At 29.0% G+C, this 22,614-nt stretch overlaps 2 protein-coding genes across 5 annotated transcripts; one reads left to right on the forward strand and one right to left on the reverse strand.

Annotated features, from left to right (window-relative positions):
* The first annotated feature begins 280 nt into the window (after nt 1-280).
* Nucleotides 281-8,975, forward strand: Iswi (nucleosome-remodeling ATPase imitation SWI). Of its 2 annotated transcripts, XM_015520292.2 has the most exons (21): nt 282-632; nt 704-872; nt 1,885-1,956; nt 2,028-2,206; nt 2,708-2,947; nt 3,041-3,182; nt 4,016-4,303; nt 4,363-4,431; nt 4,511-4,620; nt 4,699-4,864; nt 4,934-5,074; nt 5,695-5,889; nt 5,947-6,228; nt 6,389-6,501; nt 6,578-6,704; nt 6,837-6,950; nt 7,192-7,317; nt 7,375-7,474; nt 7,576-7,727; nt 7,799-7,959; nt 8,155-8,975. In XM_015520292.2, exons 2-21 carry the CDS (start codon nt 753-755, stop codon nt 8,414-8,416), a joined length of 3,159 nt encoding a protein of 1,052 aa, XP_015375778.1. In that variant the 5' UTR covers nt 282-632; nt 704-752; the 3' UTR covers nt 8,417-8,975. The 2 variants fall into 2 exon arrangements, with proteins under 2 accessions (XP_089080894.1, XP_015375778.1); XM_089224768.1 differs by having other exon boundaries at nt 281-872.
* Nucleotides 8,976-9,042: 67 nt separating this feature from the next.
* Nucleotides 9,043-12,242, reverse strand: eIF6 (eukaryotic translation initiation factor 6). 3 transcript variants are annotated; one of them, XM_089224770.1, is made up of 3 exons: nt 12,035-12,242; nt 10,665-10,947; nt 9,043-9,987 (listed from the first exon to the last, which is right to left on the reverse strand). In XM_089224770.1, exons 2-3 carry the CDS (start codon nt 10,915-10,917, stop codon nt 9,296-9,298), a joined length of 945 nt encoding a protein of 314 aa, XP_089080896.1. In that variant the 5' UTR covers nt 10,918-10,947; nt 12,035-12,242; the 3' UTR covers nt 9,043-9,295. The 3 variants fall into 3 exon arrangements, with proteins under 3 accessions (XP_089080896.1, XP_015375771.1, XP_015375770.2); XM_015520285.2 differs by lacking the exon at nt 10,665-10,947 and having other exon boundaries at nt 9,043-9,962; nt 12,035-12,232; XM_015520284.2 differs by lacking the exon at nt 9,043-9,987 and having other exon boundaries at nt 10,039-10,947; nt 12,035-12,219.
* Between the last annotated feature and the right edge of the window lie 10,372 nt (nt 12,243-22,614).

The following is a 22,614-nucleotide window of genomic DNA, read 5'->3' on the forward strand; positions in this document are numbered from 1 at the left end:
TATATATTAAATATATAAATAATAAAGGTAATAAATATTACCTAGTATATTAAATTGATTTAATCTAATCTGAACCCAACTTCAACCATTAATGAACTAAACTGCTACCACATAGTGATGGAGGTTGGTAGCACTGCAGCGGAACGTTGATTGACATAGAAGGACAGACTGCTCCCGGCTGCAGCTTAGCGCAGCAGGACGTATACGATCTACACACTACAAATTACAATAATATGTCCACAATATAGTAGATTCTACAAACTACAACAGTCAACAACTACACTGTCAGCGCCTCTACGGTATTACGATTGTCGGTTACGGTAGTTAACGACATACTCGTGCCAAGCCTGTTACTACTTTCCGATTAAATAGTAAATACTCACAATAGTTACAATACTTTGCCGAGTTTGCCGTTAGTGTATAGCGCCATAGCAGTGACTACTTTTCCTTTTTTTGTCTCGTTTCCATTTTCGCGGTTTAATTCTATGGTGTAAGACTGTCTAGTGTCTACTAGTATTTAATAAAACCGGTTGTTTGTTGTTAGTTATTGGTGGTTGTTTTGCTGTTAATAATCTATATTGCTTGTTTTTAATAAAAAAGAAATATTAGTTGCAAATATATTACCGAATAGGGTAAGTAATACCGTATACGAACTTTTAAAAAGTTCAAACGATCGTAATTCTAATGGTCAATTGGTGTGTAGTGTGACGGTAGTATTACACCGGTAACCAAGTGTGTACCCACTAATTGAAATGGACAGTGACATCAGTGACACTGACATGGAGATTGATGATGATGCCTACGAGCCTGGTAAAAACACAAAATCGCCTGGCAAAAAAGACAATTTGAATAACTCAAAAACGGAAAATACTGTTAGTATTAAAATATATTATTTTATTTTATATGTACCTATAACTGATCCCATGATGTAGGTTTATTTTGTAATGAATTTTTGTTTCATAGGAATCTATTTTATCTATATTTTGTTTCATGTGTAGAATGAACCCAACTCCTAGGTATGTAGTTTTATTATTTTATTATTGGAGTAAATTGACCTATTAACAGACTTTAAAACAAAAATATTGATGATAATATCTTTTTGATATTTCCTATATATATATATATATATATTTTAAATTGAAATGTAGCTGTAGTATACAAATTTGAATTAAAGTTGAAATCTGTTTTAACAAGTTCTAAGTAAAAGGTTTAAGCAAGTTGTTGTGAAGAAAAATTAAAACCTTTTTTTTTTAATTTGTGTTAACTACCAATACTACAACAAGTTTGAAAATTTTACATTACTGACGTTTCATCAGAAAATTTAAAACTCAATAACTTATAGAATCAGTTAGGATAAAATAAGTTCAATGTATCTTGTGTGTATGTATATACTATTGACATTTATTTACACATTTATACCCAAACATAAAAACATAATGATTCAATTAAACAATATTGTTTAAATTTGGTACAGCTGATATCTCGCTCTAACTATACTCTATATAATTGTATATTTTAATGTACACCCATTATATGGACTTGTGTATCATTCTAACCAATTGTGTTAGTGATTTATGATAGATATTTAAGAAGTAGAACATCTAATTAGAATTTTATACATTTGTAAGACTTGGATAACTCATTTGTGTGTACCAGTGCCTCTTATAGAAACAAATGAGAAAATGTATAATTGACTTGATGAATATTTCATATTTCTTTAATATTGGTATTTTACTTATAAAAATTGCATCAATGCAAACTCAATAGAAACTAGATACTCTGCTTCGCTCAAAAACTAACTTCATGTTGGATCAAATGCTAGAAATTGCAATCGCTAATCACTTTGTACATTAAATGTAAAATACTTAAAATTTATTTTTTTAGAATAAATCTGGATCTGAGGATGAAGCAACTCCATCCAAAGAAAAAGAAGGAAAAGTTTTTCCCGTCAAAGTTGTAATAATATTTTTTTAGAAATAAATAAATAAATTACAATTTATGTTGACAACATTTTAATCTTTCCGTAGGAAACTGACCGAGGAAAGAGGTTTGATTACCTTCTTAAACAAACAGAAATCTTTGCTCATTTTATGACTGCTAATCAAAAAAAAGATGGATCAAGCACTGCTAATGCTACTGGAAACACACCAAAAAAAGCTAAGGGTAGACCTCGTAAGCCTAAAGCTGAAACTGGAGATTCTGCCGAGTAATTGTTTTTAATATATTTTTTCATGAATGTAATAAAAAATTTTATTTTGCAAATGTTTTTAAAAAAATTACAATTTTTCAATAAATATAGTTATACTACTTTTAATTATTTTAAATATTTATTTTTAAAGGTGGCTAACTATTCACTAAAATAATTATTGATAGTGGGGAAAAAGTTAAATAATGTAATCAGTTGTCACATTATAAATATTTTTATCGCCTAATTAAAATGTAGGTAGGTTAAATTTAGCTGATAATTATAAAAATATGTTCTATGATATTTGTTTGTATATTTATAATAATTAATAGTTATTCCTTGTAGGTAGCTGTTAGAAAAATATTTTTAGATAGGTGCCTTCAGCTTTTAAAAATTTTTCAAGATCTAACTATTTTGTACTTTAATCATATAAATCTAATATAATAATTCTGATCTTATTATGTTATGATGAAAATATTTAAACATCATATTAATAACATGTTTTATGGTCTTATGTTATAGTCTTCGTCATCGCCAAACTGAACAAGAAGAAGATGAAGAGCTATTAAAAGAGTCATTGGCAGCAGATAAATTTATCACACAGTTTGATGAATCTCCATATTATATACAGAATGGTGAATTACGTGATTACCAAATACGTGGTTTAAATTGGATGATATCATTGTATGAAAATGGAATTAATGGTATTTTGGCTGATGAAATGGGTCTTGGTAAAACTTTACAAACAATTTCACTTTTAGGGTAAGTAATTACATTTCAGTTTGTATTTTTAACTATAAATATTATAATTTATATTTATATATACATATACTATGCCACTATATATATTTGCAGATATATGAAGCATTATAGAAATATACCTGGACCGCACATGGTTATTGTTCCTAAATCAACATTGCAAAATTGGGTTAATGAATTTAAAAAATGGTGTCCCACAATTCGAACAGTTTGCATGATTGGAGATAGAGACACACGGGTAAGTTTATATCAACTATTCGTATTGGGTACTAATGGATAAATTTAATGGTCAGCACAAACATTCAAGTATTTATGTAAGGGCTGGCGGTATTCGAAATTCTGATACCGGTATCCGGTATTTGTTTATTACCAGTAACTACGGTTATTACCGAAAATACTGAGATGTTGTTATTACCGAAAATACCGTACTCTGGTAATTACCGAAAATACTGAGTTGCGACCTACTACTTTGTTTCTTTTCTCTCTCAATAATCCCGTCTGTCTCTAAACGATGTCTATTAGTTTATAGGTTAGGTCTGGAGTGGACGGGATGGGGACATGGCTTCAATGACAAATTATAGTCGGCTATCTAGCTGTCTATGATTTTTTTCATTATAATAAGACAATACGTATTATGGCATTATGCCATTATAATTATCAGATTACATAAAAAAAATGAAAAATAAATGTAGGTAGGTATTGAATTTTCGGTAATTACCTAGTCCTAAGAGCTAAGTGGTTAGGTACGGTATTTTTGGTAATTACTGCACCTCGGTATTATCGTGGCACGGTATTTTCGGTAACAACGGTAATTACCAAATCACGGTATACCGGTATTCTGAAATATCGAAAATACCGGATACCGAGATTTTTTAAATACCGAAAATACCGCCAGCCCTAATTTATGTCCTTGTCCAAATATTTTCCTTCTGAATTGTATTGAATAGCTTGATTATTCCTGACTGTCTGAAATAATTCTATAATAATATTGATATTATATATTTTATGGTATGTAATTATAGCCCTGTATAAACTGTATTGTTGGTATGTACATCTTAAAATATATTTTAGGTCAAATTTATACGTGAGACGTTTATCCCCGGAGATTGGGATGTTTGCATTACATCTTATGAAATGATAATTCGTGAAAGAGCTGTATTACGTAAAATTCAATGGAAATATTTAGTGATTGATGAAGCTCATAGAATAAAAAATGAAAAAAGTAAACTTTCCGAAATAATTAGGGAGTTTGAAACCACAAATCGATTATTGTTAACTGGTACACCATTGCAAAATAATTTACACGAATTGTGGGCCCTGTTGAACTTTTTACTTCCAGATGTTTTCAATTCATCCGATGTAAGTTATTGATTGAAAATATTTTATGTAAACATTGATTTCACTCTTTTTTTTAATAGGATTTTGATCAATGGTTCAATACAAACAATTGTTTTGGGGATAATGCATTAATTGAGCGACTTCATGCTGTATGTTTATATTATATTTAAAACTATTTTAAACTAGACAAAATATAATTCGTTTAAACGTTTTTTTATGGTTGTTTAGGTATTAAGACCATTTCTTTTAAGAAGATTAAAATCTGAAGTGGAAAAACGTCTAAAACCCAAAAAAGAAGTTAAAGTCTACGTTGGCCTTAGTAAATTACAAAGAGAATGGTAGATATATAAAATATATATAAGTGTATAATACATTATATATGATGAACATTTAAATTAATGATTTGTCTATTGAAGGTATACCAAAGTGTTGATGAAAGATATAGATGTAGTTAATGGTGCTGGTAAAGTAGAGAAAATGAGACTTCAAAATATTCTTATGCAGCTGCGAAAATGCAGCAATCATCCATATCTTTTTGATGGTGCAGAACCAGGTCCTCCTTATACTACTGATGAACATATTGTATGCAATATTATATTTCTTAAAATAAAAAATAAAAACTATTAATGATTTAACAATGTGATGTTTTAGGTTTTTAACTGTGGAAAAATGGTTGTTTTTGATAAGTTATTGAAGGCTTTAAAAGAACAGGATTCTCGTGTATTAGTGTTTAGTCAAATGACACGTATGATGGATATTTTGGAAGATTACATGCATTGGAAAGGATATAATGTATGTATAAATTCTAATTTTCTGTATAAAGTGGTCAATTTGATATAAACCTTAACGTTCAAATTATTGATGTACAGTAGGGTCTCAATAATCCGAACACAGGCTAATCCGAAAGACGCAGTAATCTAAACGAGCTTAAGAATTATCTTATCGCCATACTATGTACATATATATTATTATATTTATAAAAAAATATTTTCTAGTAATAAAATTTTTCAATTATTTGGGACAGGCATATCAATCCATAATAGGAACCCATTAACAAAAAAAAATTAATCAATATTTTAAATGTGAAAGTTCATAACTATGTAAATATTTTTATATATTCATTGTCTTTTGAAAATACAAGTTTTTACACGATTAATAAAAATAAAATTACAATTTCATATTTTAAATTACAATTAAATTGATGTTTTTTTTAAGCCATAAGTAATCTAAATGACCCCTTTCCTCAACCTCATTCGGATTATCGAGACCCTACTGTATATCAAAAATATTAAATATTCACCAAATTAGAAGCTATATTTAGCAGTTTAAAGACATTTGTTCGTATTTCTTAAAATTCTACTACAAATTAAAGTTTTTATGCAAATAAATTTATTGTTGAAAATTATTTATAGTATTGTCGTTTGGATGGTCAAACACCTCATGAAGATCGCCAACGTCAAATTAATGAATACAACGAACCGAATAGTAAAAAGTTTGTTTTTATACTTTCTACGCGAGCTGGTGGCTTAGGTATTAATTTAGCTACTGCAGATGTTGTTATTATATATGACTCTGATTGGAATCCTCAAATGGATTTGCAAGCGATGGTTTGTATATTTAATACTTTTACAACTAAACAAATAATTAATTATGTTTTTTAACAGGACCGAGCTCATAGAATTGGACAAAAAAAACAAGTGAGAGTATTTCGTCTTATTACTGAAAATACTGTTGAAGAAAAAATTGTTGAAAGAGCTGAAGTTAAATTAAGGTTGGATAAATTAGTTATTCAACAAGGTCGCTTGATAGATAATCAAAAAAATACTCTGAATAAAGATGAAATGTTAAATATGATCAGACATGGTGCAAATCATGTTTTCCAATCTAAAGATTCTGAAATTACAGATGAAGATATTGATACAATTTTACGGAAAGGCGAAGAAAAGGTAGATATAATAATTGAAGTATAAACCATTATTTTATTATTAGAATTCTTTGATGTGATGACTAAATTTGTTAGCATGAAATTTTTCAGAATTTTAAAGTTGTGTTAGGGGTTTAATTGTGTTGTTTCATCAGTTTAAAATAGTAATTTATGTTATTTAGACAGAAGAAATGAAACAAAAGTTAGAGTCTTTAGGAGAGTCATCTTTGAGAAACTTCACATTAGATGCTCAAACAGAATCATCCTTGTATACATTTGAAGGAGAAGACTATAGGTATGTTATATAGTATATAGTATAATGATAATTTCATGATTCAAGTGCTAGATTTAATTTGACTTATTATTTACAGGGAAAAACAAAAGTTAACTGGTATCGGAAATTGGATAGAACCACCAAAACGTGAACGTAAAGCTAATTACGCTGTTGATGCCTATTTTCGTGAAGCACTCAGAACATCTGAGCCCAAACAGCCTAAAGTAATAAAAAATAAAATAATATTATATATTGTATTTAAGTTGATTTCATATGAATGTACATTATTTATAATATGTATGTTCGTATTTACTTTTATTATTAACTTTAACATGTATATTTTAACATTTTTGTAGGCACCTAGACCGCCAAAACAACCATTGGTTCAAGATTTCCAGTTTTTCCCTACGCGTTTATTTGATTTACTTGATCAAGAAATTTATTATTATAGACAAACTGTTGGATACAAAGTAAGTTAAGATTTATAACAATTATAACTATATTAGCGAGAACCAGATGATGCAAATATCTTAAGCATTGACCTCATAACAATCATTGTGTCTATTTTATTTTAGTTAGCAATGTTAGTTAGCAATATGTAAAACATTAGACTAGCTTAATTATGAACCAAAACTAATCACAGGATATACATCGATTTTTAAACATAAACAATTTCAGTTAAATTTATTAAAAAATGTTTGATTGTAACAGGTACCAAAAAATCCAGAATTAGGTGCTGATGCAGCTAAAATACAGAAAGAAGAACAAAAAAAAATTGATGAAGCTCAACCACTTACTGAAGAAGAACAAGCAGAAAAAGAAGTTTTATTAACAAAAGTAAATAATCTGGTTTTTACGATAGTATAACTTTAATTAATTTTTTCTGGTTTTTAGGGATTTACAAATTGGAATAAACGTGATTTTAATCAATTTATTAAAGCTAATGAAAAATATGGCAGAGATGATATTGATAATATATCAAAAGAAGTAGAAGGTATATATAAGCTAGATGGTCTATTAGACTAATGATTCTGGTTTCTCAATAAGTCGATCCAGTATCTAAATAAAAAAAATGTTTATATATTTTAATTTAAGGTAAAACCGCTGAAGAAGTTAGAGAATACAGTGCTGTATTTTGGGAAAGATGTAATGAGTTCCAAGACATTGATAGAATTATGGGACAAATCGAAAGGGGAGAATCTAAAATACAACGCCGAGCTAGCATTAAAAGAGCTTTGGACGCTAAAGTATTGTATTTTTAGTAATTCTTTCTAAAGTTTTGTGTTATACCTTTTCTCAATATGTTATGTTCCAATAGATGACTAGGTATAGGGCTCCATTTCATCAATTGCGCATTTCGTATGGAGCAAACAAGGGAAAAAATTATACTGAAGAAGAAGATAGATTTTTAGTTTGCATGCTTCACAAACTGGGATTTGATAAGGAAAATGTGTATGAAGAATTAAGAGCTGCTATAAGGTAAGGTCAGGTTAGGAATATAGAAAATGCTAGTGATGTTGTCATTATAGAAAGATAATATTAGAAATTACTATTTACATTTGGAAACATTATTGTACATTCTAAATAATTCATTTAGCTGTTTAGTTACATTTTAAAGAGTTTAGAAGTGAGTTTATTATTAAGTCTATTAATAATTTTTTTTATCTATTTTAGATGTGCTCCTCAATTTAGATTTGATTGGTTTATAAAAAGTCGCACTGCTAATGAATTGCAAAGACGATGCAACACTTTAATTACATTAATAGAGAGAGAAAATCAAGAATTAGAAGAAAAAGAAAGAGAACAAAAAAAATTACTTAAAAAGAATTTGAAGCCAGCACCATCCCCAGCTCCAGTAAAAAAAAAAGCTGACAAGGTTGATAAATCTGATGTTGGAGATCCTAAATCACCAGTTCCAAAAAAAAAGAAAAAGTAAATTATCTTTATACAGCATGCAAGTTTTTTTTTTTTAGTTTAGACATGATAATTGCATTTTCTTGGGTAACCATAAGTTTTGTGAACATTTTTCATATGAATTAAAATTTGAAAGAATATGTGTACTATTTTTTTACAATATTTTTGTGTTTATTAAGTAACATTTGACATTTCTTTGTGTTGTAATATAATTTGTATGCTTATTTCATATTCATTTTCATCACCTTTATATAAATATTACTTTAAAACTATAAATGTATACTTTTTATATGTTGTGCTGGTTTTCACTTCAACAATTAATTTTTATTAAAATAATTTCACTTTATTTTTAAATTTAGCTTTTAGTAAATAATTTTTTGTATTCTATCAATCACAATAAGAGAATCTGAAATATATAATTTAGTTAAGTGTACACGAACACAGTATGTATGATTTATTTTAAAACAAAAATTGCAAACATATTTGATAGGTTTATATAAGATAAGTTTCTATTAGTTTTTCATACTAACTATTATTGAATTTTAAAAGTAGAAGTAATATACAACACTGCATTTCTATAATTTTTGTATTTTTTTCTAGTTATCATTCATAATAATAATAAAAAAAAAAAAAAAAAAAACAATATAGTAAAAGCTTTGAGTAAATGTTTTTATTAGACATAAAAATCACTTGCTGATAGAAATAATCATATTCAACTATATATATATTGGAATGAATAAAGAGATTATACTAATGATATGTTTATTTCAAACAAATATTATTGTAATGTACCAAATATATTATAAGTGACATACTCAATGAATTTTTGAATTGATTATATTCCATAATTTATTAATATTGAATAGGATGAAGAACAAATGTTGATTTATAATTACATATTTTAAATCAATTGAACAATACCCCTTTTAACGAATTCGGCAATCGAACTATAAGGCATCAAATGCTGAGAACCATCTTCCAGTACTATTTCTTCTTCCTGGCCTTCCAATGTATTTTTGATAATAACACTGTCTATATGCTTGTTACATTTTAAAAAAACAAAACTATTTAAATTGGGTTCGATAATTTTTTTATTTCTATCCAAGTTGTTGTATAGATGGGGCATATGCCGGAGTATAGTGTCGAAATGATTGTCGGCATTCAAAGCAAATTCTTTAGCAAATTTCAACTCTGCAGGTGATAAATAAGCATCTTCTTCTGAGCGAGTGGCTTCTTCTTCAAGCACACTCACACAAAAACTTTCTATCTTCTTCAACCTAGTTCGCAAGTAACTAGTTATAACAAATTTAATACGTTCTAATTCAAGTTTGTGCAGGTCTACTTTTGGATCAGTTTTTGATAATTTGGCAAGGTTTCCTTCCATACCTTTGATTTGTTCTAACAAACAATCAACATAGTCTGTCTGGTGAGGCAGTATTTCTGGACTAAATTTTTCATTTAGCCAAGCCCGTTCAACATTTTGTAATACCTTCTGAGCAGTCATTTCTTCTTGATTATCCTCATCTTCTTCGTCTATCAAATCGCGGATATCAATGTCCATAATAGTTCTAAAATAAAAATGGATATAGATCACTGGGTGAAAAATACTTAATGTATATTAACAAATAATAACTAATTACAATATGCTGTTTAATATTTTGTATGTTTATTTAAGAAATTTTAAACAAAGGAAACAACATTTTTTTTTATTATTATTATTATTAAAGTACATTGACAATATAAATAGTATTAACATAAAGAGTGTTTTATAATTATTAATGATTATGAAGCTTTAATACTATCAATAAGTGGACCTTTAAGTTTTTTCATTTTGTGTACACCATCTGGATCTAATTTAAATATACTATCGATAACAGAAATTTCTGTTGATGTAGTATCTGTACCACAAACAGCACACCAATCATTCACAACCATACCAGCTCCTACAACGTCTGAGCCACGGTTTACTGTTCCAGCGACAAGGGGAACTTGAATCAGACCAGACAATTCATCAAGGTCTTCCACTGTAGTTTTAGGATGTACTAATCCTCCTTGATTAGATATAGCGCAGTATGAACCTACTAAACAATTGGATGCCACAGTTTGTCTGTATACTTCAACATTTAAAGTATCTGAAAGTATCTCTTCTGTATCCTTATCCAAATCAGGATGAACTAGTGCTACATAATCATTGCACACCATTACATTTCCAAGCGCAGATAAACGTTCTTCCACACGCTGTACCTTGACATTGTCGGGCAACGAATTGCGTATATGTTGCAATTCAGTGTCAGTAGTAGAATTAGGTAATAGTAACCCATTTTTGTTGCCAACTGTCATACGACCAACAATGCGACATCCAGCAACAGATGCATGGATAACAGGTATGATATCAGATAATTCTGATTCAAATACACTGTAAAATGTTTCCGAAGCACCAATTCCAACCAAACAATAGGAATTTGTCAGCTTGCTGAATACCCCTATTTCGTTGTTGTTTTCAAACTGTGCTCGGACTGCCATTATTGTATTATAATATATTCCCAACTAATCCTGTATACAAAAATTGGCATGTGTCACAAATCAGAATAAATATTATATTTCTTAAAATTTAGCTGTTAAATTATCAATATAGACCATAAATAATAATTAGTAACATTTTTAGTCCTATCACAAGGTTCACAGCATTTTTTTATGTGAATCAGACAAGATTTTGATAAAATTAAATTAATACACAATTGCTGAACATTTAGACTAATTCACATGAAAAACATTAAGTTGTATAAATATTGTATTATTAATAATTCTATCTCTATGATAATTTATATTTTACAATACCTATCAACAACAGTTACAATTTTAACTTAAAAACTACTTTAATTTAACATTAAATCACAAAATATGTACCTTACATAATAATGTGACATTTTATTAAAAATTAACAAATCTATTTATCACATAATATTTAATTAACATAAAATACATAGTAATTATAAATAATAATGATTGTTGTGATGAGATAATAATTTTTAAAATGTTTACACCACAATAAATTAAATAAATAAATAACAAAATTAAAAACAAAATATGACTACATTATGACTAACACGCTAAAAATTTTAGTTAAGAGTAGAGCAATTTTATACTTCATATGAATTGTTTTTAAATACTTAACATTTTAAAATATTCACATTTTTCAATTAGAAATAACTATATAATAGTCGGTCTAAGAATATTATATATATATATATAAATATATATTAATATCTGAACCTGAAATTAAATTTATTTGAGAAGAAAAAAAATAAAAACTCATTATTAACTCAGAGTCCAATTTTAATAATTCATCTATTCAGTGCCTATTGTTAAATTATACATTCAACTTGTCTTTCATTAAAATTAGGGAAACAAGAACAGCATGATGTCAATAATTGGTGTTGTCATCATCTTGGGATTTTTATTAATTTCTCGTTTAAATGTATTCTTTAAACATTATTTGAAGTAACTGCTCGTCGCATGCATTTGTTTTAGCATACACGATACACCCATCACAACTCAAGTGCTAACAGCACAGAGGCACACATATTTCAATATTTCAAATAATAACTATAAAATATATTATAAACTTAAAAATACTTACGTTTTTACTTATACTTTTTTCCAAAAATGAATGAATCTAGACATGTGTGATGTGTCGATCGCGAACGAACGGATCAAATTGAACGGGTTACGGGTCAAACTTGTGAACGAAACAATCCGGATCGTGAAATAATAAAAAGTCGTTCATTGATTCATTCGTTCAATTTCGTTCTCGACTTCTCGTTCGGCTTGCATTGCTACCAACTCAAAATTCTTAATAATGAGTGATCCGAACTTATTATTTACTCATTAGGTAATCTATAATCACATTTCACTCTATGATATTTTCAAACCGCGATTTAGTGGCGACTCACAGCAATAACCATAACCGCGGTATCAGCGTCAGCCGAGCAAGATGCGCTCCCCCCTCCTATTTAGTTTTGTTTACTACCTTCAGGACGCGATCGGGCGATCGTTGCCGACCGACGAGACTCTCACTGGACACTGGCCGCCGCGCCCTTTTTTTATTGTTCTCTCAACACGAACGTCGTTGTCAGGTTGTCATGCGTCACCTCCTTTTTGTTCGGAACACCACGTTTGGCAGTGTTGGCACGTCTATTCACTTTTACTTTTATTTATTAATGTTGATTTCGTTTGTTTTAATATAATCAATTTATAGCTATTTTAATTAGTGTTTTTGTTTTCATTTTTTGTACCTTATCTACTTTTTTGGGTAACCTGTAAAAAAACTGACAATTCGTCACGTTAACACTAAAGTTTTGTCGGTGATCACAAAAACAATAATGATAATTGATTATATATCAAATAAAGTATATTTAATTTGATCTACATATGTCAATCTTAGTATTTTAAATAATTAGTTGGTAAACTCAGCATCATTTTAATGATCAATATACCAACATCCAAGTTCTTACATTATACCATTGATTGTAAATATTATAAATCAATTGTATTTATAATCAATCATTATAGTGGTGGTCGAGTGGTCTACCGCAACAGCGTCGGCTTTGGGCTGTGGCTCAGCCGGACCGGCTACCGAGTACCGGGTTCGATCCTCGACCATCGGGCATTCGGGCGGCATTTTTCTCCGGGCAAGTCACGGTGCCCGGAGATCAAGTGCCACCATCCCCCACTCCGGGGCATGGCAGAAACCTACGGGTGCCGCGGGATAATTAAAAAAAAAAAAATACGTTCGTCGTTCTAACGAAATGAACGAATCGTATGAACGGGTCTTTTCGTTTTCAATGACCCGATCTAAACGAACCGAATCGTTCAATTGACCAGTATTTCCCATCTTTAATGGATCAAGCAGCTATTACACCCTGTCTGCACCGTGAGTCCTTGACGTTGGTGTTTGAATTCGTTACTTTGTTTTACTTGTTACTTGTCTTGTCGTCTGTCGAGTTTCAATTTTCTTCTAACCTAAAAACCACGGTTATGGATATTAAAATAAATTAGTCGCGGCGGCGAGTGTTGCCAGACTTTCAAACTAATATTATCGTAAAGAACTTATATAATTATCATTTTTTCAAAATAATTATCCCATGGCTAAACATAGACATAATATATTATGTCTATGTTGCTAAATAACTAGGTATGATCTTAGTTCCGTGATACGCATGTCGATGACGTCAGCTGGAAAGAATTCCTATCAATACCCGCGCATTTTTTAATTTGTCTTGTGAGTTGTGATTCACAATCTAAAATGAAAACACCTTGTAACATAATATTCTAAACTTCTAACATCACAAGTTGAGAGAACAAGTTTTTGTATCTTAAAAGCGACACTAAAATTTATATATTATAATAAATACTACCTACTAAATACTATATTATGTATTTAAAAGTTTAATATATATTTGTATAAACATTATAAACTATAAACAATAAATAGTTAACAACAGTGGCGAAGCGTCATAGGAGACAAAGAGACAACGTCTCCCCACTTAGAAATTAGAACACGGGACAAACAAATAATTATTTTGTTTTATTTAATATTAGAAAATGTGAATTTTATTTTATATTATAAAATATATTATGTATATGTTTCAGTATTGTTAAAATCGGTTTTTCGTTGTAGTGTTGTACAGTTATGGATTTCTTAAAATAGATTAGAAGCGCGCGATACGGCCGTGCGTACGAGCTGGCGATACGGGTCATTCCAAATATGGTATTATATCTAAGAGACGTTGCGACGCAACGTCTCACAAATATGGGCACGCGGGTACAGGGGATTGTCAATCAGAGTGGGGTTTACTATGTACGCTATGAGACATGTCTCGCCGTTCGTAATTACCTCAATCCTTAATATTTATTATTTAATACGTTGCCGTTGCGATTGTCACACTCACTCCGCGCCATCGTAAACTTGTAGTGTTTTATTTTATTGCATATATTATGTTTATGTACAATATATTATGTTATATTAAATATTAATTAATATTATCTTTAGTATATATTTTAAGTTTTTAAATATAATTCAATTTTGTTTTTAGTTTTTGAACATTTATTTTTTACCTTATAAGTTATAGATAATGTCCATAATTGCCGGGCTCAAGCACGAAAAAAAAGGGGGGGAGTCTAGGCATATTAGTGCCATTTTTTTTCAGTGTCTCCCCGATCAAAAACCTCAAGCCTCGCTACTGGTTAACAATATGTATTATTTACCAGACTTTGCATTCACATTTGATTTGTCACATGCTAAAATCCATTTATTCTCAAAAACTGGATTTTTTGGGAATCTATGAAACCGTACATTAGAATCTTTGTGGTTCTTTTTTAAATTTATTTCATAGTATTTTACTGAACACCAAGACATATTAATAAATTATTAATACTGCAAGGACTGCAAGGTTCAAATATACAACAATACAAGACCAAGAAAGCAAGAACAATAATGACTTACAAATTGTTACTTTGTTTATTGATATGAATAATTGCTAATTAGTACATATTATATAAATTACATATACATATATATAAAATTAGATACATAATAATACAATATGAGCAACCTATTAACAGAGCCGTATTTAGGGGGGAGCTACAGGGTACTGTTGCCCCGGGCGGCTGAGTAGGAGAGGGGGGCTAATTTTTTTATAATTTAAATTTGTATTGTGTATAATGATTAATGAGGCGTATTTTTTTGTTGCCCCTTGGTGTCAAATACGGCCCTGTCTCATCCACATGTGTTGTCTCTGTCTTGTGTATATACACATCTACTAGATATCAAATTTTCGTTTACTAGTTTCAATAGTGTGCTGTTATTTTGATAAAGCAAATTGACCCATTGTTGAACATTTAAGTAAGAACATTATCTGTGTTCTCTCGTTGGTTTTTTACAATATTCTTATTTTTAAATGAGTTATGAGTATGTAAATTAAAAATAATTGAAAATTGCACATGAGTTCCGTAACTCATTTCCATAACTCACTTAAAAATTAATATATTGTAAACAATCAACGACAGAAACTAGATAAATTTCTTACCTATAAGAGTTCAATAATGTGTCCAATCGTTCAAATATCATAATAAACAGCACAATATTGGAACTAATGAATGACAATTTGATATGTAGTACATTTGTAAAACGGAGATAACACATGCTGTTACGACATTCTCTTGATGAAATAAGGCAAACATTTTAAGTATAATTACAAGTGATAATTGATTGCACATCTTCTTAAATGGAAATTTTTGATTTATACAAGTATCATATAATAAATGTAGGTATATTCATTATATTTAATTTTTATTAATTTTAAATAAAATGTTTAACATTCTTTCCTAAATATTTAAGGCATGTGTTATAAGTAGGTTTTAGCTTTTAAAGCACTAAATATAACTAAAATATGCACTGTAAAACGCCCTAAAGACATTAAAACAATTAAAAATAAAGACAAATTTAAAAAAAAAAAATGTAAAAAGTACGACAAAATATTCTAGAAACAATATTATATAAATACTGATACGAGCCTAATCATTTTAAAATTAAAAAGAGTTTTAGTATTTATTTATTTAGTTTTAGTATTTATTTATTTATTTTATTTATATAATAAATAAAAATATTGTTGCCATGGTAAAAATAAGTGTTGAAATATAAACATTCAAAATGTTCGTCATTCATAATTTACTATAGTATTGTAACGGTCACGTCATATTATACATATATCGTTCTTTTGTAATTAAAAGTTATAAAGTCTATTTATATTCTTGTACTTATAGAACTATCGAGCTTCATTAAGTGTTACTTAATTTTGTTAATCAAAAATAAACGTACATTTTGATTAATATATAACGATCATGTCAATTATCAGCGAATTGAAAGGAGATAATTCGGAAATTGCATCGTCCAAAAATGATGTGATGCAACAAGTTTTCGACGATCTTCGGGGAATTAAACAGAACATTTTGGAAAGTATAGATGATTTGCAGACGTCCGGAAGACTTAGCTCAGTTCCGGAGATGGAGAGATCTTCAGCCGGCGATCCGCTCGTGCTATCCACAACCGATCGTATGTCGCAGGTCTTCTCAGATCTCCGTACAAATCAGCCAAAAATAGTGGAAAGTCATGGACCCGTGGATTTATCGCTAAGCAGAAGATGTAATTCAATGCCCAATATGCCAGTGCTGCATAAATCTTCTGTCACCGAGGACCACCCCGAGGATGTCGCGATGGATACACTGTCCAGTGACTCGTGGACGACGGTGGAGGATTCAGTCTCGACTGCAGACGAGCCACTTGCAGCACCAATCCCGATATTCTATGAGAGTACGACATTTTGTTACGATACTCCATTGATGAATACGAAAATAATAACGCCTGTTACTTCAGAAAAATACGAGATCGAACTTGCCCCGTCTACGCTATTGGTTCAGCCGTCTGAGATCGATGGTCTCGAGGATTCGATACCTCGCATTCGAGGCATTCGAGCAGTATCGATGCCCAACATTGCTATACAGTTTGGTGAGGTCGACTCGGAATCTGTAGGCGGCTTGTCAAAACGGTCTGAATCGGTTAGGTCCTTGGAACTGATCACCGACGTCGGTGGTAGTGATGGTGATGGAAAGGAGCCAACGATAACCCCGGTTATTGCAAGGCGACGTAAATCATTATGGAGTAGGACAAAAAAATTCTTCTTACTAATGATTTGTTGTGGCTCTAGTAATATGCCCCTTAATTAAATGTTAATTATTTTACATCATAATATATGATTCAATGTATATTTTAATAATATTATCTATTTAATCGTTAAAACATTTTTTTTTATTATTATCATAAATTAATCAATATACATATTTATATTGTGATAGAGATATGTCCAAACACACCTAACCAAACAATTTAAATGTTTTTCACAGTAGATATGTCATAAAATATATATTTTCGAAAACTTTATGTGATATTTAAAGCCTTAAAGTTTTGTTTGCATTATCTAAACACACGACTATTTTCAAAGTATCTATATTATAGTACTTAATAAAAATTGTATTTTATTCAAGAACTTCACTTGAAAAGGATTTGCATCAGTGTATACTTGTCTAATGTCTAAGATTTCGGTTGTATATTCTTTATTAATTTATTTTTAATGCTAACTTAGAGGCATCGTTTTTTAACAAGTCAAAATCATCAATTTCTAATAAATTGTAGGTACTAAAGAACAATGTTTTTCAAAAACTAATTGTCATACAAATGTTTCTAATTATACTCATTTATGCATAGATTTTAGGTAATATTTCTTTTGTTGTAGTTTATACGAAAACCGTGACTTTCACAAACCCTGTACTATCATACGTTGCAATTATTACCACTCACACGTACGAATAATTTCAATAATTTCATCGTATGATTTAAGTTAAAAATTAACTATACATTTTTAAAGTGTTCATATACGAAAGATATTACCAAACATTAATTTTAAAAAAAGACAATAAAATTATTAGAATTTCATATCAAAATTTATGTACCGAATACAAAATAGACTACCTGTAAAATATATACAATGTTTTCACAAATCACATACATATATTCCAGTTTGACGAGTTTATTAACGATACATAAGTAGTATTTTAAATTAAAACCAATTAAATAACATACAAATAATCGGTTATTCGTATAAATGTTCATAGAATTCCTGGAATCAATGCAGTATAGCCATTTTATTATTAACAGATAATATTTTTGAGGACAAGTCTTAGTAAAACAATTATACCTCTAAATAATAAAATGTCTATACCACATTACTCGTAGGAGTTCAATGTACATTTAGGCGAATAAACGATTCGTTGTGTTATTTGATTGGTATTTATTTTATGATATTACCTATGTGTATTATTGATATACGCGTCAAACTATTACAGCATTAATGTATGCGGTTTGTGAAAATATTGTCTATATTCTACAGGTTTTGTATATTGTATACGGTAAAATAATGTATTTCGTTTATGACAAATTGGACATTTTTTGCATGAAATTCTAATTCGGCATACTTTGTAACATCATTTGTATACGAAAACTTTAAACGGTTATGGTTGATGCATAACTTTATCCATACGATGAAATTATTCGTACATATGAGTGGTGATTATTTGTAATAACGTATGATAATACATGGTTTTTGAAAGTCACGGTTTTCGTATAAACTACAACAAAAGAAATATTACCTAAAATCTATGCATAAATGAGTATAATTAGAAACATTTATATGACAATTAGTTTTTGAAAAACATTGTTCTTTAGTACCTACAATTTATTAGAAATTGATGATTTTGTTTTGTTAAAAAATGTTGCCTCTGAGTTAACATTAAAAATAAATTAATAAAGAATATGCAACTGAAATCTTAGACATTAGACAAGTATACACTGATGCAAATCCTTTTCAAGTGATGTTCTTGAATAAAAAACAATTTTTATTAAGTACTATAATATAGATACTTTGAAAATAGTCGTGTGTTTAGATAATGCAAACAAAACTTTAAGGCTTTAAATATCACATAAAGTTTTCGAAAATATATATTTTATGACATATCTACTGTGAAAAACATTTAAATTGCTTGGTTAGGTTATTAGGTGGTTTGGTATGTTTGGACATATCTCTATCACAATATAAATATGTATATTGAATAATTTGTATAATTTTATTTCAGGCATGTGGTAAATTGTTGTTTTTTTAAACATGTTTTTAATTTACAAATATTTTTTTACTAATTATCATATAATTATGATCACATGTTATCTGTCATTACATGCGTATCTAATAAAAAGTGAAAAAAGGGAATTAATTTACTGTACCGGTTTTGCGAAAATTACATACAGAACAAAAGTTTATCATATAACACTCATGCCCCCTACCTACTCTTCAGTTTCACCAGATGTCCGAATCATTGTCAATTATTATCAGTATTTATCTCACACTAAGTGTCATTAAAATTAAAGTTTAACTATTTAAAATCGGTAATTATAAATTATTTTACATCTATGTCTCATCTAACGATGTAATATGATGAACATGCGGGTGTAACTTGTCAGACATATATGTATTGTTTTTTGTTAAGTCACACGTCTATATAAAATGAGCTAAATCGCATGTCGAACAACATTTATCGTCAATTCAAAATATTAGTATTGCTTTTTTTTTTTTTTGCGTTAACATGCTAATCTACGTCCTGTCTGTAAACATACGTCAATACATAACTTTGTGGGTATTTCATTCAGTTGAAGCATTTCAATAGCCAATGAGGGGAACGGATTGTCCCCTCCCGTAAATAGCTAACAAATATATCAATGTTTAATGAAATCTAAAATTGAGGAACAATTAAATAAGCTTGCCTCCCTCTATAATGAATTTCTATTTTTTTTTTAATAGTTACGCCCGATGACGGTCATCGCAGTGGCGTAGTTATGGGGTGGGGGGGGGGGGGGGGGTGATGGGGATAGATCCCCCCCAGAGCCTTTTTTTAAAAGTTTAATGCATTGACATATAAAATATAATATATTATAATTATGGATATAATCTTGGCTCTCAAATTATATATTCGCCTATCATATTATCATACATGATACATGATACATATACGCGAAACGCAATACCATAGATCAACCAAGTGTTTTTCCTACAAATTTATATTTATAGACATCTGTGATTTTTTCGATACGTAATTGTCATGATAAACTGATAGCCACTGATGCAAAACGACTATTGTTTGATGTGACGACGTCTTTTACTACCCACGTAACATTGTTAAAATTACAACACTGAATCTAATAAGTATGCTAATATATTTCCTAATATATTTATAATAATCAAAATTTTATGTACATTGCCTGTATCCACTACAACACCTGAGCGGATGTTTTCATCCCTAAAAAGAATAAAAACATACTTAAGAAATACCATGACTGAAGTAAGACTAAAAATCATTAACTTTTTATTCATTGTCATAAAATGATTGTCATTACATTTTCATAATAATCATTATTTGTTATTAAACAGGATCGATTGAATGGATTAACTATGTTAGCTGCCCACAAAAACATACATATTGACACAAAGGACTCAAAGGAGATAATAAACGAGTTAGCCAAAATACTTCGGAAATTGGATTTTATTTTATAAATTATAGAATTTATGAAAATAATTTTTTGTATTAATGTAACTGTGTATAGAATTATGTTTAAAAAAAAAATAACCTGTTGGGGGGGGCAAATCCCCCCACTTTACGTTTATCCAATTAATTAAATATCCCCCTCTCAGAACCAAATCATAACTACGCCACTAGGTCATCGTGTGTGTTTGGTACACAAATTGGTAAAAGTAGTCGTCGAAAAATTGCAGTGATTCCACAAGAAAACAAATGTTGAGAAAAGGTAGGTATATACGCAGCGTTCGAGATATTGGTAAAAATTAGTTTTGTTCAGAGTTCCAGATTAGAAAACTTTGTGTTTATATCTAAGGCGTACCATCAATACACCGATGCAATTTTATTTTATTAAGGCTCTTAATATATTGTTACAATAGCAGTTGAAAAATAAAAGAAATTCATAGTCACAATTTTTTTTTTTAAGCATTCAAATTTTGAATTTTGACATAATACGTAATAATCACAAAAATTCGCAAATTGTTTTAAGCTAGGAATTCATAAAAAATTTTCCTTTTAAATCTAAGATTTGAAAATTTAATACAAGATTCCTTACAAATTTGTCAATCTTTATCACAAAAAAAATGTCCACCGGAAATTCAAATTAAATTTTTATTAGCATTTGAACATATTGACAAAAATTCGTCAAAACCATGAATATTTGCAAATTATTTTGTAGTCAAAATTCATAATATTGTTTGTATTTATATCTAAGGTCATAAAATTCAACACCAAATTTTCCACAAGTTTTGCTTCAAATAGCTATAGAGAAAATTTGAAGCGTCATTATAGGAAAAATGTTTTGAGCGTTTGAGTTTTAAATTTTTATGAAATCGCGTAATGATAACGATTTATCCTCAAACCAGGTATATGTATATCTATGATAATATAAAGTATTATGAATTATGATAACTACATGCGAACAATTTAATCGTTGGTTGTAAGTAGGTATGTCCAAAAAAAATAATGAGTAACATAATATATTAAACTTTGCAATAATTGTAGTTTATTAAATTGAATAATTTTGAAACATTACATGTGTATTTTACAGCATGAAAAATAGCATCTAAGATCTAAACTAGGTCATAAAAATTAATCTTAATAATATTATTTAATATTATTAATTTTATTTCAAATGGGAAACATATTTTAAACGTGTGATAACGATAACTGAGAGGTATTTTGAACTACAGAAGGCCTTTTTGATTTAAAGGTACACCCTGCTATGAATTCCTAGATTCACATATGGACGCTATGGTTATTGGGCGTGTAGATAGATTATATGTTTTTATAGATTCAAAGCCATGCAATGAACACATTATAATATTATATTACAATTATGTGTTTTCTTAGTTTTTTGTTTTGGTCAGTATTTCTTGTAAATGTATATTATATATCTTTGAAAACAAAGTTTACTATTTAATACGATTTTCAACTTTGAGCATGGTTTCTAATAAATATAATTGAATCTAGATTGCACTTTTAAAATATATCAATTTAAAATTCACAAAACTCTAAAATAATCATAAAAACGATTAAATGGGATGCACTCGTATAATTAAATCAGTTTTCGGCATAATTCAATAACCGTAGATACTTTAAATTTTCATCAATTGTTAATTTTATAATCTTCTATAACGGATCAAAAAGAGTATTTAAAATGTCCACCATAAATTATTTTACTATGCAATAGAATATATAATGTAGCAGCAGCATATCCGATATCGGAACAAGGAACAACCGTTTTATCGCCATTGTTAATTTATGTTATTGTAAGTATTAAGTTATGTAGTTATAACTACATGTATGTTTACTTAAATTTAATTTAACTCAAAAGTATGAATGTATATTGTTTTATTTAGGTTGGCATGTAAAAATATTCTTAGTTATTATTAAAAATTATACATTATTCAAAGCACCCTCAAGAGGTGAGTGACCTAACAAGTAATTTGAAACTGATTTAACACAAATGACTCATGTCTT

Source organism: Diuraphis noxia, unplaced genomic scaffold (assembly GCF_037042655.1).
Source record: "Diuraphis noxia isolate RWA-SAM2 unplaced genomic scaffold, SU_Dnox_SAM2 contig0003, whole genome shotgun sequence".
Taxonomy (NCBI): domain Eukaryota; kingdom Metazoa; phylum Arthropoda; class Insecta; order Hemiptera; family Aphididae; genus Diuraphis; species Diuraphis noxia.

Coding starts and splice junctions, on each gene's coding strand:
- Iswi (XM_089224768.1), top strand. CDS start 753: ATGGACAGTGACATCAGTGACACTGACATGGAGATTGATGATGATGCC. Junction 2,207..2,707: donor GAAACTGGAGATTCTGCCGA/GTAATTGTTTTT, acceptor CTTATGTTATAG/TCTTCGTCATCGCCAAACTG. Junction 4,865..4,933: donor ATACTACTGATGAACATATT/GTATGCAATATT, acceptor GTGATGTTTTAG/GTTTTTAACTGTGGAAAAAT.
- eIF6 (XM_089224770.1), bottom strand. CDS start 10,917: ATGGCAGTCCGAGCACAGTTTGAAAACAACAACGAAATAGGGGTATTC. Junction 9,988..10,664: donor CACTGAATTGCAACATATAC/GCAATTCGTTGC, acceptor TTTTTCACCCAG/TGATCTATATCCATTTTTAT.